At 46.0% G+C, this 15,556-nt stretch overlaps 1 protein-coding gene across 1 annotated transcript in view; it reads left to right on the top strand.

Moving 5' to 3' along the window:
* The window catches only part of MCAM (melanoma cell adhesion molecule), a 71,612-nt gene that overhangs the window by 40,885 nt on the left and 15,171 nt on the right, over window positions 1–15,556 (top strand). Inside the window, exons 6-12 of the mRNA XM_030221256.1 lie at window positions 936–1,115; window positions 5,147–5,274; window positions 7,106–7,271; window positions 7,530–7,645; window positions 8,739–8,880; window positions 9,318–9,439; window positions 14,617–14,752. Coding sequence (XP_030077116.1) covers window positions 936–1,115; window positions 5,147–5,274; window positions 7,106–7,271; window positions 7,530–7,645; window positions 8,739–8,880; window positions 9,318–9,439; window positions 14,617–14,752 — 990 coding nt within the window. The remainder of the gene's footprint in view (window positions 1–935; window positions 1,116–5,146; window positions 5,275–7,105; window positions 7,272–7,529; window positions 7,646–8,738; window positions 8,881–9,317; window positions 9,440–14,616; window positions 14,753–15,556) is intronic.

Here is a 15,556-nt window from a genome sequence, read left to right as displayed (position 1 = left end):
CCCCCCAACATGATGTATGAGTGTGTGGGAGAGCAGGATGGAAATGGCCATGTGTTCTGTGGGGGCCATTGGGTACCACAATAATTTTCATTTATTTATTTGTTTATTTAAAATAAAATTTTATTTGCATGTAATACAATCAAAGAAGTTTCCAACCAAACATACATAAAATTCAAAAGAAAATATAAAATGTAAAATAAAACAAAATTGCAAGAAATAAGAAGGAAGGGTGGTGATCTCGGCGCCGATTCAAAATGGCCGCCAAGAGTTGAAGTGACCTCGCGAAACTTCAACTCTCGGCGGCCATTTTGAATTGGCGCCGAAATCACCAACAGGAAGGATGCATGCAGGGCAGTGCTCCGGGCAGGAAAGAGGGGGCTCTTTCCTTCCCCAAAAAGGTCACTAGACCACCAGGGCAGTAGTAAGGTAAGGGGAAGGGGGTGACAGGGAGGGGGGGTGATGGGGTGTGTGATAGGGGGGAGGGGAAAATGTGACATGGGCGGAGCAAGGGCGTGAAAGGGGGCGGGGCGGGGTGTGTGGTGGGGGCGGGGCATGTGTCCTTTTTGGGGGACAAAATATGGTAACCTTAGGTAGGGCTCCCTAAGCCCCACTTGCTGCAGGGATCCTCTGGTAGCTAGACCAACTCCTACTTAGGTGGCACTGTGTGTGCACTGCCCCTGATGATGCCACTGTATCACACACAGCTCCTTTGGATTTTTGCAGCCCAGATACATCACCCTACGTATCATCACATTAAAGCTGAACCGTCAAGTGTTAGCCCAATCCAATCCTGAAGTTACCCAGACAGGTCTTTTGAAATATCAGCCTTCTTGCCTTTGTGATAGTCATGTAATCTGTTTTGAAATGATTTGCTAATTGAGAGAGGTGGGCTACAGGTTCTTACATTGAATGTAAAATTTTGCTCGTTCTGCTAGACGTTAATATTGCAACGACTGTGATCAAGGAGTCTAATGGTCTGTACACAGTGAGCAGCACGTTGCACTCTCGACTGAGCAAGGAGGATAAGGATGCTCTGTTCTACTGTGAGGTGAATTATCGACTGCCTGGCATGGACCTCATGATGGAGTCAGAAAGAGTCAATGTCACAATCCTGTGTAAGTGTGGGATACGGCCTGGGGGAGGGAGAGCGAGGTCTCGGGATATTTGCATGTACTCCTTTTATTAACCTATAAGTGCATTCACTCTGCTGCCCCTCACTACCTCTCCACCCTCCTCTCTCCCTACACTCCTTCCCAGGAACTCCGTTCACTAGGCAGATCTGTCCTAATTGTACCCTTCTCCTCCATCGCTAACTCCAGACTCCGTTCCTTTTATCTCGCCGCACCTTATGCCTGGAACAGACTTCCTGAGCCATTACGTCAAGCTCCATCCCTGGCCACCTTCAAATCCGGGCTAAAGGTCTACCTGTTTGATGCTGCTTTTAATTCCTAACTTGTCACCTGCTCGTAACGTGTCCTACCCTTATCCCTTATTTGTCCTGTCTGTTTGTCCTGATTTAGACTGTAAGCTCTTTTGAGCAGGGACTGTCTTTTCTTCATGTTAAATTGTGAAGCGCTGCGTACGACTGGTAGCGCTATAGAAATGATTTGTAGTAGTAGTACTCACTGAGAGCGCAGCAGCAGCAGTATCATGGGATGGTCTCCCTATTGAAATACTGATTTTTATACCACATCTGGGGGTCTGTTTACTAAGCTGTGCTAGCGGATTCCACGCGGCATTACCGTGTTGGTGCTAGCGTACAGCCAGTCGCACTAGCGGCTTACTAAACCCCAGTGTTAATGATCTCTTAAATGCACTTATTCCAAATATTTTTATTATGAACCTGTGCTGACTGATGACCCAACTTAAATGCCTCAATCCCGCAACACAATGAAACTAAGACTCGAACTGATCACAACTCAACCCTTCCTCATTCCCTGATGTGTCTATCCTACACGAACCTTCTACATTGTCACTCTGTATCTGCTATACCGGAACTGGCGATTGCCATCACGGTTATTATGTAAGCCACATTGAGCCTGCAAATAGGTGGGAAAATGTGGGATACAAATGCAATAAATAAATAAATAAATAAAATACATGTATGCAATTTGGTCTTTAAAGATAGTTTAATGGTCTTACAATATTGTTATTGATGTATGTTGAATTGATAACAATAATATAAAAGTTCAAAATTTTTGTAGACCACATCCACCAAAAATTCAGTGCTGTTTACGACATTATCTACAATAAAATGCAACGTTAAAAACAGAATCTCCAAATTAGGAGAATTAGAGCAGTTATTTTATAGACAACCATCTGGCTAATATTCAAAGCGATGTAAGTGGGCTGGTGAGGCTCCGGCCCGCTTAATTTGCCTAAGGCCACCTAATCACCGAAATTCAGTGGCACTTAACCGGTTAGTGCTGCAGAATATTTGGCAGTTAGCGTTTGCACCAAAACTGACTTAACTTATAGGTATCCTGGGGGCGGAGTTGACACTTATGTGATTAAGTGCCAATACGCAGCCCTTGACTGCATAAAACAGGGTTGTCCAAGCTCGGTGCTCAAGGGCCGTAATTCAGTCATTTTTTTCAGGATTTCTCTAATGAATATGCATGAGATCTATTTGCATGCACTGCCTCATTGTATGCAAATAGATTCCATGCATATTCATTAGGGAAATCCTGAAAACCTGGCCAGGGCCAAGGTTGGACACACCTGGCTTAAGATAACTGCTTAAATTGGGCTGTATAAATAGCAGGCCTATCTTTTTTTTTTTTATTTATAATTTTCAAAAAATAAATGACAAGTTTCATTATACATTGTCAAGGCAATACAGCAGCAATAGTACATGAAAATACAAGGATTAACCATAATATCTAGAAAAAAGAGAAATTTATATAAAGACAGAAGAAACTACATCCCTAACATCAGGAAAAATAAGAGTAATTGCGTCCTTAGACCACTATCAAAAGGGGGTGGGGGGGAGGGCGCGTACATATTAGAGAAGACTTTTGTTTAACATATCTACTATAATAAAACTCACCCTCAATGTTCTGAGGACACTGACGTCAGTGAAGCCAAGCCCTGACTTCCTTCAAAAAGGTTCGAAGGTTCGTGGTGGTGAAGCCACCAAAATCGCTCCGGGCCCCGCCCTCGAGGGCGGAGCAATAGCAGAACAACGAAGGGATTGGCAGGCAGGGAGGCGGGGTGGGGTGGGAAATCGCTCTGGGCCCCGCCCTCGCGTCAAACGTCATGACGTTGGGGGCAGAGCAATGGCAGAACAAAGAAGGGGTTGGCCAGGAAGGGAGGGGGGGTGTTGGCGACGAAAACCTTGCTAGCGCCCGTTTCATTTGCTCTGAAACGGGCCTCTTTTACTAGTAAGCATATAAAACAAGACTTAATGCTATCCCCCAATCCTATTCTTTTGGCTTCACTTGCTTAGAATCTAGAAAGGATTTTAAATGGTCTGGGGAGAAGAAAACGTATTTTGTCAATCCTAAACGGATTGTACACTTACAAGGGCAGGCCAAAAAGAAAGTTCCACCCAAGTCCAGGGCTTTTTGTTTCATTTCAAGGGAAATTTTTCTTCTTTGCTGTGTGGATTTAGTAACATCGGGCCTACCTTTAAGTGGTTCAACTTATGCGATCAAGGGCTGCATATTGCACTTAACTGCATAAGCTTTAGCGGCCAATCTAGAACCAGATGTTCAGTTCCGGTGCCTTCCAGCATTGAATATCTGGGAATACAGTTGGCGGCGGACATTAAAACACTGACCACCGCCGTCTGGATACTGGCTGGCATGTTTTTTTAAACATTTTTCTGAAACTGCAATCTTAATTCCTAAAGGAAGAGAAGTTCATATTCAGGCGCTACTACCAACAACATTCATTAAAAAAAAATTGAAGGGCCCTTTTACTAAGGCGCATAGGCGTCTACGTGCGTACAGCGCGCATCAAATTAGAACTACCGCCCGGCTACCGCGTGCCCCGGGCAGTAATTCTAATTTTGATGCACATCCAAAACGCGCGGCAGAAGATAATTTATATTTTCTACCGCATGGTGATAGCCGGGCGGTAATTGGCAGTGTATGCGTGCTGACGATTACTGCCTGGTTAATGCGTGAGACCTTACCGCTAACTCAATGGTTGGCGGTAATGGACGCTCGCTGGTTTTTATTTTGACACACGTCCATTTTCGACCCCCAACAAAAAGACCTCTTTTGCAGGCGCGCTGAAAAATGGACGTGCGCGCGTCCAATATACACGCCTTCACCAGCGCAGGCCATTTTTCTGCGCACCTTAGTAAAAGGACCCCAGAAAGTTTTCTGACAGCTGAGACAAAAGGGAGTTGAAGTTTATTGAAATTAACAGAACGAGTTGAGTATCTTGGTTGAAGGAATATATGTAGGATGAGGATGAACAATTTTGAATGAAAAAGACAACAATTTAAACTCTCTCCTTGCAGAGACTGGGAGCCAGCTCCAAAAGTGACTCTCATATTTTGCTTTTATACAGAATTAGTTTTGCTGTAGTATTATAGAACAATTGAAACCTAGGTTTAGAGGCGTATTTTCAAAACATTTAGACTTACAAAGTTCCATAGTAACCTGTGGAACTTTGTAAGTCCGTGTCTTCTTTTTTTTTCTATTTTTTTGACAGGCCCAATTAGAGAATATTATAATAGTCAAAATAATGACTTGGACTATTTCTGAAGACCTTTTAAGGAAAAATAGTCACGAATGCATTGCAGTAGTATAGATGGAAAACTGCGGCTTTCACTACTTGCATGACCTGAGATTCTCTCTCAAGGGAAGAATCAATAAATACTCCCAAATCTTTCATCGATAGTAGGTATTTCTAAAGGCAAGAACAATCTCTACCAAAGCTATGCTTTGTATTAATATAGGATCAGATGTTGTAGTCCATTGGTTTTTATCAGCTTTATTTTTAACTTAATTTTTATATTTTATTTATTAGATAATTTGAACTGTATTTTTTTTTACAGTTTTTTAAAAATAATTTTTTATCTGCTTTGAACAATATGGTCTATAAACCATTGCATTGAAATAGATCAATTAGTCTTAAGATAGTCTGCCTGATACTATGGTTTGCTTTGGTAAACTCTGTGACTTTTCTTCAGACCCAATGGAGAATGTGTCTCTGATTGTGGAATCTCCCAGCAGACCGGTGACAGAAGGAGACAGTGTGGAGCTGAGATGTAAAGGAGATGGAAACCCGGCACCTGAATATACCTTCTATAGAATATGGGTAAGCTTGGCGAGCAGCCATCACTGATGCACCTTTATGCATACAGATGCACCCAGAATGCAATGCATGTGCACATAGAGACATGTTTTCTCTCACTGTCTCTCTGGCTCACATTTACATTCCCCTGGTGTACTTAACTGCCAGATTCTATAAAGCGCACCTAGAGATCAGTGCCCCGTAACTTAACAGCACTGATAACAACAGCACTTAACAAGCAATAATGAGCACTAATTAGCACTGATTAGAATTTACGCGTACAACTTGCTAAGCGTATTCTGTAACGAAATGCGCCAAACTTTTAACGCGTGCAGTTCAAAAGGGGCGTAGTTATGGGCGTTTCGTGGACGTTCTGAAATTTACACGCCTACTTATAGAATATTGCCCAGCGTGCCTAAATCTATGCGCCAGGATTTACACCACGTTTTTGCTGGTGTAAATGGATGTGCGTAGTTTTAGGCGCTAAGATACCAACTAATCGTATTCTATAACTGGCGTCTAAATCTAGGTGCCGATTATATAATACGCTTAGTCGACATTGATTTCAGTGCTGATTTTTTTAAGCGCCTTATATAGAATCTCTCCCTACATGTCTAGAATATTAGCACTTGTGCACAAGTGCCAGCGGGACAGCTAAGCACTATTCTTTGACATTGTACCCAGGGGCATAGCCAAACTTTGGCGGGAGGGGGGTCCAGAGCCTGAAGTGAGGGGGCACATTTTAGCTCCCTCCCTCGGCGCCACCACCACCACCATCAACTTTGACCCCCCTTGCCGATGGCCCTGTCAACCCCCCTCCCGCCGCCAACCCTCCCCCGTCGCCGCCTACCTTTGCTGGCAGGGGACCCCAACCCCCGCCAGCCGAGGTCCTCTTCTTCCGGCGCAGGGCTTCGTTCTGTTTCTGTGAGTCTGACGTCAGACCACTGCACTGACCCAACCCCCGCCAGCTGAGGTCCTCTTCTTCCGGCGCAGGGCTTCGTTCTGTTTCTCTGAGTCTGACGTCCTGCACGTTGTAACCTGGTATTGATGCACACGATATTTACGTGTACACAGTTACACGAGCCACAAAGCTGGCAAAAGTGTGGATGCCTCAATGTAGCAGGACTACACTCTGTCAGTTACATCTGCAACTGGGAGACCCACCCACACTTAAGCCTCTGCATTCACACACCAAGCAAGTTAGGTACAATTAGCGGCGTAGTTACATGGGGCAGATCAACCAGCAATGCGGCCGCTGGCTGATCTGCAAGGCTTCGTTCTGTTTCTGTGAGTCTGACGTCCTGCAGGAAGTCAGACTCACAAAAACAGAACGAAGCCTTGCGCCGGAAGAAGAGGACCTCGACTGGCGGGGGTTGGGGTCTCCCGCCAGCAAAGGTAGGCAATGGCAGCAGCGGGGGAGGGTTGGCAGCGGGAGGGGGGTCGAGAGGGTCTTTGGCGGGGGGGGGGGAGGGTCCACGGCCAAATCTACGTGGCCCCACGTAACTACGCCACTAATTGTACCTAACTTGCTTGGTGTGTGAATGCAGAGGCTTAAGTGCGGGTGGGTCTCCCAGTTGCAGATGTAACTTACAGAGTGTAGTCCTGCTACATTGAGGCATCCACACTTTTGCCAGCTTTGTGGCTTGTGTAACTGTGTACACGTAAATATCGTGTGCATCAATACCAGGTTACACTAGTGTTTTGTAACAGAATCTGGGTGTCCAGGTTCCATGATAGAATAGGTTCCTATCCTCTGGGCTCTTAAACAGAGGCACCCAGTTGTAGAATTGCCCCCATAATGTGCATATATATACAATCATGTGATAGCATTCATTGACATTTCTGCCATTTGTAGGAATCTGACGATGGAACGGAAATGGAGGAGGAGCTAGAAGGGGCCATTGATGGGCTGCTGATGCTTGAGGATGTGAGAAGAAATACCAGTGGTCACTACCGCTGCCGGGCACTGGACCTCAACTTCGCTGTGTCCCTGCAGGCTGACACCATGCTTTCTGTGAATTGTGAGCAAATCCTGAAATGTGGGAGAGAGCTGAGGATTTGGCATTACATTCCAGGGAAATAAGATGCAGAGACAGCTTTATATCTGGGGAGGAGCAGCTGCAGAGACTTGACCTTATATCTAAGGAGGAAAGACTGCTAAGCCTTGGCGTTATATCTGGGGGGGGGGCTGGAGACTCGGCGTTCTGTCTGGGGGAGAGGGGTTACATCTAAAGCAGGGAGAGTATTAGAGTCTAATCTGGATATCCCGTCTCTTCTAGATCTGGATCCCATTCAGATGTCGCGTGAGAGCCCTGTGGAGTTGAATCTTGGGGACAATACCACTATTGTCTGCAGTACGATGGGTTCCCAGCCTTCAGCCATCCAGTGGCAGTGGGTAAAGACTGTGGCAATAATCCAGCCTCTCCTTTCCTTCCAGTGGTCCAGAGGTCATGACTACCAACAGTTCACCCATAAAGTATTCCCAGGGCAGGACATTTCCTGCCTACTGACACAAGGTCATTGGTAAAGTTCCAGTTCCTAAAGGATCCCCAGATCAAGGCATTCCCTGCTCGCTAAGAAGTCACCAGTAAAAGTTCCTCCATAGTTTGACCAGGTCATAGCACTGCACGAGGGAGACTTATTTCCCAGTTCCTGGAGGAAGGGTGGGGGGAAGGTGCAGGCCAGGGGCGTATCTGCGTGGGGCCACAGGGGCCTGGGCCCCCGCAGATTTCGCCCTGGCCCCCCTACCGCCGTCAACCCTCCCCTCCGTCGCTTACTTTTGCTGGCGGGGGACCTCAACCCCCGCCAGCCGAGATCCGCTTCCTCCTCCGAGTCCTACCTTTAAAAATATTTCTTCAGCTGGCGGGGGACTCCAACCCCCACCAGCCGACCCGAGATCTTCTTTAACTTTCTTCTATCTTCGTCCTCCGCGTGGCTGGTGACGTGTTGCTGCTGTTGTGCAAAGCTGAAATCCAGTTTCGGAGTCTGACTGACGTCGTAACGTGCTGCGACGTCAGACTTCGAAACTGGATTTCAGCTTTGCACAACAGCAGCAACACGTCGCCGGCCACGCGGAGGACGAAGATAGAAGAAAGTTAAAGAAGATCTCGGGTCGGCTGGCGGGGGTTGGGGTTCCCCGCCAGCAAAAGTAAGCGACGGCGGGGAGGGATGGTTGGCAGCGGGAAGGGAGGGGGGTGTCCGGCAATGGCGGGGAGGGGGGGCGGTGGGGGGGGGCTAAAATGTGCCCCCTCCCTCTGGCTCTGCCCCCCCCCTACCGCCGGAGTCCAGATACGCCCCTGGTGCAGGCCTCTTGGTGTGGTGTTGCTTAGTCCCTGGGAGGAAGCAATTGTCCTTTCTGACAGCAGCCAACACTTCAGCTTGCTGAGGACTCTGAAGTATCCTGGGGAAGGAAAGTATGGTGGGTAAGGAAACTTACAGTCATCACTGCTGACCGCTCTTTGCTTCCTTATGTTTCTTCCCTAATACAGAAAGAGCAAGTCATTGCAATCGGTCCTTTGCTGAATCTCAGCAGTGTGGATTACAAGTCTGGTGGCCACTACAGCTGTGTAGTCACCATGCCAGGAGTTCCAGGACTGAATGCCAGCAAAGGGGTGACCGTTGTGGTGAAAGGTAGGGGCTGCTCTCGGGGGCTGCAGGTGGGGGCTGGTGGGCACTGCAGATGCTTAGGGTAACTGGGAGATGATGGGTGCCGGCAGGTAGGAATCATAGCTGTGGCCTGGCCCTGCTTCTTCTTTTTTTCATGGTATAGGCCCAGGGTTGTTTTGGAGTTAAGACAGCTCTGTGCTTCTCCTTAGGTCAGGGGTCAAAGTTGTGACCTTCTCTGTTTTTCCTTTTATGAAAACAATAACAATTCAATTAAGCCAGGACTAAGAGGATCCCCTGGTTGTGGAAAAATGAGGGGAAAACCAGAGATCAGCTGGGGGTCTATAGGGCTGTGGCATTGCTAGCAAGAATGAAATGGGGCAGACTAGATATCCTTATCTGCCATTTATATTCTCTGTTTCCTCATGTCAGTTGTTACCGGCTCTGTGTCTGTTTCTCCTCAGGGCAGCCTCTAGTCTCGGTGAAGCGCTTGGTGCGAGTGATGCAGAACGATGTCTTGAATGTGACATGTGAGGCCTTTGGATACCCAGCTCCTGAGATTACATGGAGTGCCAATGGCAGCGTGGTATGGGTCTCCCTTCCTATATAATATACACCCATAGGTGCTAAGCACGATCTTTATTATATGATACGTTCTCATACCACCAGATTGTATACTGTAAGAGTACATATCTTACAGTATACAATCATAGGGTCTGTGAGCGTTACCTCTTAGGGCATATGATACACATTTATAGGTATCACAAGGGACGTATCTTATGATATATAATATACACTTGTAGGCGCTGGAAAAGAAAATTGAACACCTCATAAACAAAGACAACACACTGGACACACAACCAGAACTTTTTCCTAGTGCAAGCCCTCAATGGTCTGCAGCTTGACAGAGCTGTTGGCCATGATGACATCATGCCAGAATTCCTGCAGCGACTTGGGTCTCAGGTTTGCGCGTGGCTGAACCAGTTCTAAAATATTATCAGCTCTAGGTCACTCCTGAAGAATTGGTGTGTGACAAAAGTTATTGTAGATATAAAGAGAGGCTAGTGGACTGGAGAAAGCCAAAAGACAAATTAAAAAGCGTGTACAAAAAGGAATATATACTGTGATCACATGAAATACCCAACATGTCAGGTTTTGGCTAAAAAGTCATAAAAATATTTAATATAAATATGTATAGTGATAAAATATGTCATGAATATTTTGTCCCACACAAACAGTCTCTCAAATGTTTGATTACGTGGTTCAGTTCTTTAGGTGTGATCCCATCTTTTGAGAGGCAGTTGATAAACTGCCTTATTCAAACAGGCCACAGCGGTTTGCAAACTACTAAAAGAAACATACCCTTTTGAAGGAATTCAGTCAAGGTGGTGTACAGTAAGAATAAATCAAACATGAGCAATAGGCAATTACAGCAGTAAAAATATTCAAATACAAAATATGTCATAGTATACTACTTACAATTTCAACACAATACGTAATAGAACATTTAACAGCGAAGGGTATAAGTAAAGATGAAACATTGAGAGTAAGAAGAGTTAGAAAGTAAGGTGACTAAAGAAAGTTGAACATCAGGTCAGAGAGATAGGTAACATATAGATAGGTAAGAGAGTAAGAGGCAGTGGCGTTCCTAGGGGGGCGGACACCCGGGGCGGCGCCCCGCCCCCCCAGGTGCAGCACCCCCCCCCACGATGCAGCGCAGACCCCCCCAGGTGCACGCCGCTGGGGGGGGGTGCCGCAGTGCGCGCCTGCTCAGAGTTCCCTGACTTCGCGCGTTCGCTGCAGCTCCCTCTGACCCGGAACAGGAAGTAACCTGTTCCAGGGCAGAGCAGAGGGAGCTGCAGCGAACGCGCGAAATCAGCGATCTCAGAGCAGGTGCGCGCCGCAGCACCCCCCAGCGGCGTGCACCCGGGGCGGACCGCCCCCCCCGCCCCCCCCCCCCCCCCCCCCCTTGGTACGCCACTGGTAAGAGGAGTTAGAAAATAAGGTGAGTAATTTAACGAAAGGTGCACATGAGGTCGGAGAGATGGTTAAATATTATCTCAGGGTAGGAGTAGATAAACATGTCCTCCTGCAGTATGTGCAGCCCGTGTCACCCCTTGTGTGTGTGAGTGAGACTAACAAGTTAGTTACTTCTTCCATTAAAGGCTTGGTTGAAGAACCAAGCTTTCACCTGCTTCCTGAAGTACAGGTAGTCTTGTATTAAGCGGAGCCTAAATCAGGTTCTAACATGTACTACCTATATTGACAATTTTCTTTTGGTTATACTGAAAATAGTTAAGTTAAGCCCACTGCCCTACTTTGGAAGCTCTTAAGAATACTTTTAAGCTGGGCTCTTACAGCCATTGAAACACATCTCTATAATAGATAAAAGATATTCAGAGTCTAGTTCAGGCAGAGGATAAGCATATGGAAGAAATTTGCATCTTATATACAAGTGAAGTTACTGAAAACTACATCTTGCAAGTTCAGTTCCAGTATGCTGATGACGTTTGCTGTGCTAGTCAGGCCTTGAATGAAGAGAGGCTGAAATGAGTAGGACAACAGCACCACATGGTGTCTCCTTCTGAACTTTGCTAAAACTGTATTCAGTGTTTTCCACCTCCACAATGCCAGTGCCAAAAAAAGAACTTAACATCTACATGGGTAGCCAAAAACTGTGATATGATTCCTGCCCAGAATACTTGGTCATGTTTAGATAGAACCTTAACCTTCCAGAAACACCTAAAGAGAAGAGCAACAGAGGTCAAATTCTGAAACCATCTTCTAGACTGGCTTGCTGGATCAACTGAGGGTGCTAGAACCACAACACTTCAAACCTCAGCTCTTGCCCTGTCATATTCAGTTCCAGGGGGCTGCACACTTCTGGCAGAGGTCATCATGTACGCAGCGTATGGACACCGAGCTGAAGGAAACCATGCATATCCTAACTGGAAGTCATTGTGCAACCAGTGTTCCCTGTGCAGGAGTTTCCTTATGTGCCCATGGAATGATCCTGTCTGGGCTGGTTGAGACTACTGAAGGGATGCAGTAGACTCTGTGTATCTTAGAAAGAGCACTGAGAGCAAACCCCCTCCCAGGCTTCCTATTTATGCAACTCTAACTCTCCCACACATCTGTCAACTAATGACCCATAAGCTGGGAGATTCGCCAAACAGGGTTGAGCCAGTCTTGGCTTTACCCCTTTGTATGCAGGGACTTGTAGTTTTTATTTCCTCATCACATGCCCTAAGAAAAGTAAGACTACAAGTCCCTGCATGCAAAGGGGTAAACCCAGGACTGGATCAATCCTGTTGAGTGAATCTAGATCTAGTTGGCAAACCTAGTTGCATCATACCTACCACTCTTCAATGATCGGTTTAACCCTCTGAAGCCCCATCTTCAATGCACACCTAGTAGAGCAACTTCATGATTAAAAGCTGTCTGAAAATAAGCTTTAGATAAAGGAAGCGGAATCCTGGAAACCATAAAGAATTTTCTTGTGTGAAACCCCACTGATTAACTTGATGGATTAGATTGTAATTAAAACGAGAACAATGATTCCTACTAAATAAGTTAGGAAAGGCAAAGGTTAATGGAGATCCAGTCTTCACCACAAGGGCCCCAAAACTAACCACAAAAAAATAAGATCTATTACACCAATAAAATGTAGAAAATATCTAAGACTAGTAAAAAAAAGCCCGTTTCTGTTTGAAAGGAAATGGGCGCTAGCAAGGTTTTCCTCTGAGTGTGTATGTTTGAGAGAGTGTATGCGAGAGTGACTGTGTGAGAGAGGCTTCTGTTCCTGCTGCTGTGCATTCCCCGTGTTGTGCTGATTCGCTGCTCCCTGTATCGTGGCTCCGCCCCTCTCCCTTCTACTGGCCAATCCGGTGTGGGTTGTGTGACGTCACTATTATCTACTCCAACTCCAGACCAGCTCCAAGGGATCCGCGGTTCCAGGCAGCCTCAGAATGTTGGAGGTGTGAATTATTATATAGGATATACACTGGTGTATTGGTGGATAAATACAGGAAATGTAGAAAATCATTTCAAAAATAAGGAGGAAAAGACATAAAGACCGTTGTCAATGATACTGAGGCTCAAGTATCGTTGACAATGGTCTTTATGAGGTATTCCTCCTTATTTTTGACGTGATTTTGTACATTTCTTGTATTTTTCCACCAATACACCAGTGTATACCCCAAAACCAACCAACCAACCAACTAACTGAGCATTTTTGGAGAAATGCAAACTGTGTTGCACGTTATAGAGTTTAGAATTTTGTTCCATGACAGTGCCACATACTGCTGCTTAGCTGGACCAGTGATGCAGATCCATAGAGAACACAGTTTAGGTAACTGTGACAGTGTAACCCAATATCCTTGCAATTTCTTGTTTCTTTCTGCCAAAAAGCATGCATGGAGTGGTGTGGCAACCACCTATGTATTTAGGTACCACTATACCCATATTCTCTCCAGCAAGATCAAATCTCAAGCAAAAAAAAGAGGATAATGATGTGTAAAACAGCAGTGTAAGGAGAATCTGTTCTTCTACAGCATAGGGAAAAAGTGTGTGCGCTTGTGTCCATATATCCCGCCAGTTTCCCTCTGTCCACAGCACATCTAACAAAGTCCTAGGAACAACCCAATCTTCACTAGCCTCAATAGAGCTTCATGTAGTGTGAAGATGAGCTGAACATTGTCCTTTTCAGACCTCTGCATGCATTCTACAGAGTTCATTTCTACTACTACTACTACTACTACTACTACTATTTAGCATTTCTATAGCGCTACAAAGTGTGCGCAGCGCTGCACAAACATAGAAGAAAGACAGTCCCTGCTCAAAGAGCTTACAATCTCTAGGAGGGTTAAGGTTTTTCCAAAGCTCTAACTGCAAATAGCAATAACTCATACAAGGTTGGCAAATCAGTTTTGAAGAATAAATTGTCAGTGTAAAATTGATTCCCTCCCACTTCAATTGCAGCATCCAATAAAGATTCAAAATGGGAGATGCACCCTCCAGTGCAGTGTGCACACTGTCCTCCATATGTTAATTATGCTTAGAGGGAATATAACATACATTCAGAGGTGCCATGAGGGCATATCTCATGGGATATAATATGTGTTTATTGGTGCTGTCTCAATTTTACTTCTAGTATTACCATATCAAATAGTTTCAGTAACAGGGATTATCCAAAATAGTTGTCTGTCCACTCTTCTTTCCTGCTTCCCTTTCTTCCTCACATCTCATCTTTCTCCTCATTTCCATTGTCCTTTTTATTCTAGGCAGTGGCGTTCCTAGGGTGGCTGACATCCGGGGAGGATTGCCGATGCGCCCCCCCCCCCGGGTGCAGCGCAACCCCCCCACCACTGGCGAAAGGCCACCTCCCCCCCCCCCCCCCCCCGCGAAAGGACACACCTCCCCCCTGGGTGCATTTTTACCTGTTGGGGGGGGGGGGGGTGCCGCGCGCCCGTCTGCTTCGCTCGTTCCATGCTCTCTCTGCCCCGGAACAGGAAGTAACCTGTTCCGGGGCAGAGGGAGCACGGAACGAGCGGAGCAGACACGCGTGCGGCACCCCCCCAGCGGCATGCACCCGGGGCGGACCACACCCACCCCCCCCCCCCCCCAGAAACGCCACTGATTCTAGGTCTTCACCTGCCCCCCCCTTTTTTCCTCTTTGTCTGCACTGCTCCAACACTCCCCATGTTCTTTCATGCTTTCTTTTTCGTTACCTCATCTGTCATTGAAGTGACTTTTGTTCTGCAGATGCACAAAAGAGAAACTCACAGAGTGTCTAGTGAACTGATTGTCAAGGTTACAAAGGAGCTGCTGAAGTCAGGTATCAAATGCAGTGCTGCAAACAGCCTGGGCAGCAGTGAGGAACTCATCACACTGCAGGAAGGTACGTGTGAGCATCAATAGGCACAGCAGAACCCCAGGACAGGGATAGATCTCCCTCCCAAGTAGCTGGGTGTTGGTCACAGCAGAGTATGGGTGGCAGGACTGAAGTTCCGGTAGGCAATGTTAGCGAGACACAGTGCTGGCAGATGGGTGTGTGTGCCCTGTATATGGACATCCCTGTCTCTGTATACACCATACATAAGCAGTGTGAGACCCTTGCTTCATAGACTTTGGGATAATTATTGTGAGTAAACCTAACAGAACCTAAATTAAATGTAAATCAAATTATCTTAAGTTCAAAGGCTTTGAGAGTGATAAGCAAACTTGACTAATACAACCTGCTTTTACATTTTCATCCCTTCACCCATCCTTGGCCACTGCCATAAATCTTCCCTCCCATACTCCCTACTGTACCCCCAACCTGTCATTACATCTCTCGCTCCTTTACCAAGTTATCACCTTCAAATTTCCATTCATAAGTACATAAGTATTGCCATACTGGGAAAGACCAAAGGTCCATCAAGCCCAGCATCTTGTTTCCAACAGTGGCCAATCCAGTTCACAAATACCTGGCAAGATCCCAAAAAAGTACAAAACATTTTATACTGCTTATCCCAGAAATAGTGGATTTTCCCCAAGTCCATTTAATAATGGTCTATGGACTTTTCCTTTAGGAAGCCGGCCAAACCTTTTTTAAACTCCGCTAAGCTAACCACCTTTACCACATTCTCTGGCAACGAATTCCAGAGTTTATTTACACGTTGAGTGAAGAAACATTTTCTCTGATTTGTTTTAATTTACTACA

Source organism: Microcaecilia unicolor, chromosome 12 (genome assembly GCF_901765095.1).
Source record: "Microcaecilia unicolor chromosome 12, aMicUni1.1, whole genome shotgun sequence".
Classification (NCBI taxonomy): Eukaryota; Metazoa; Chordata; class Amphibia; order Gymnophiona; family Siphonopidae; genus Microcaecilia; species Microcaecilia unicolor.
The sequence above is the reverse complement of the archived record's forward strand: the minus strand, read 5'-3'. Positions and strand labels throughout refer to the sequence as shown.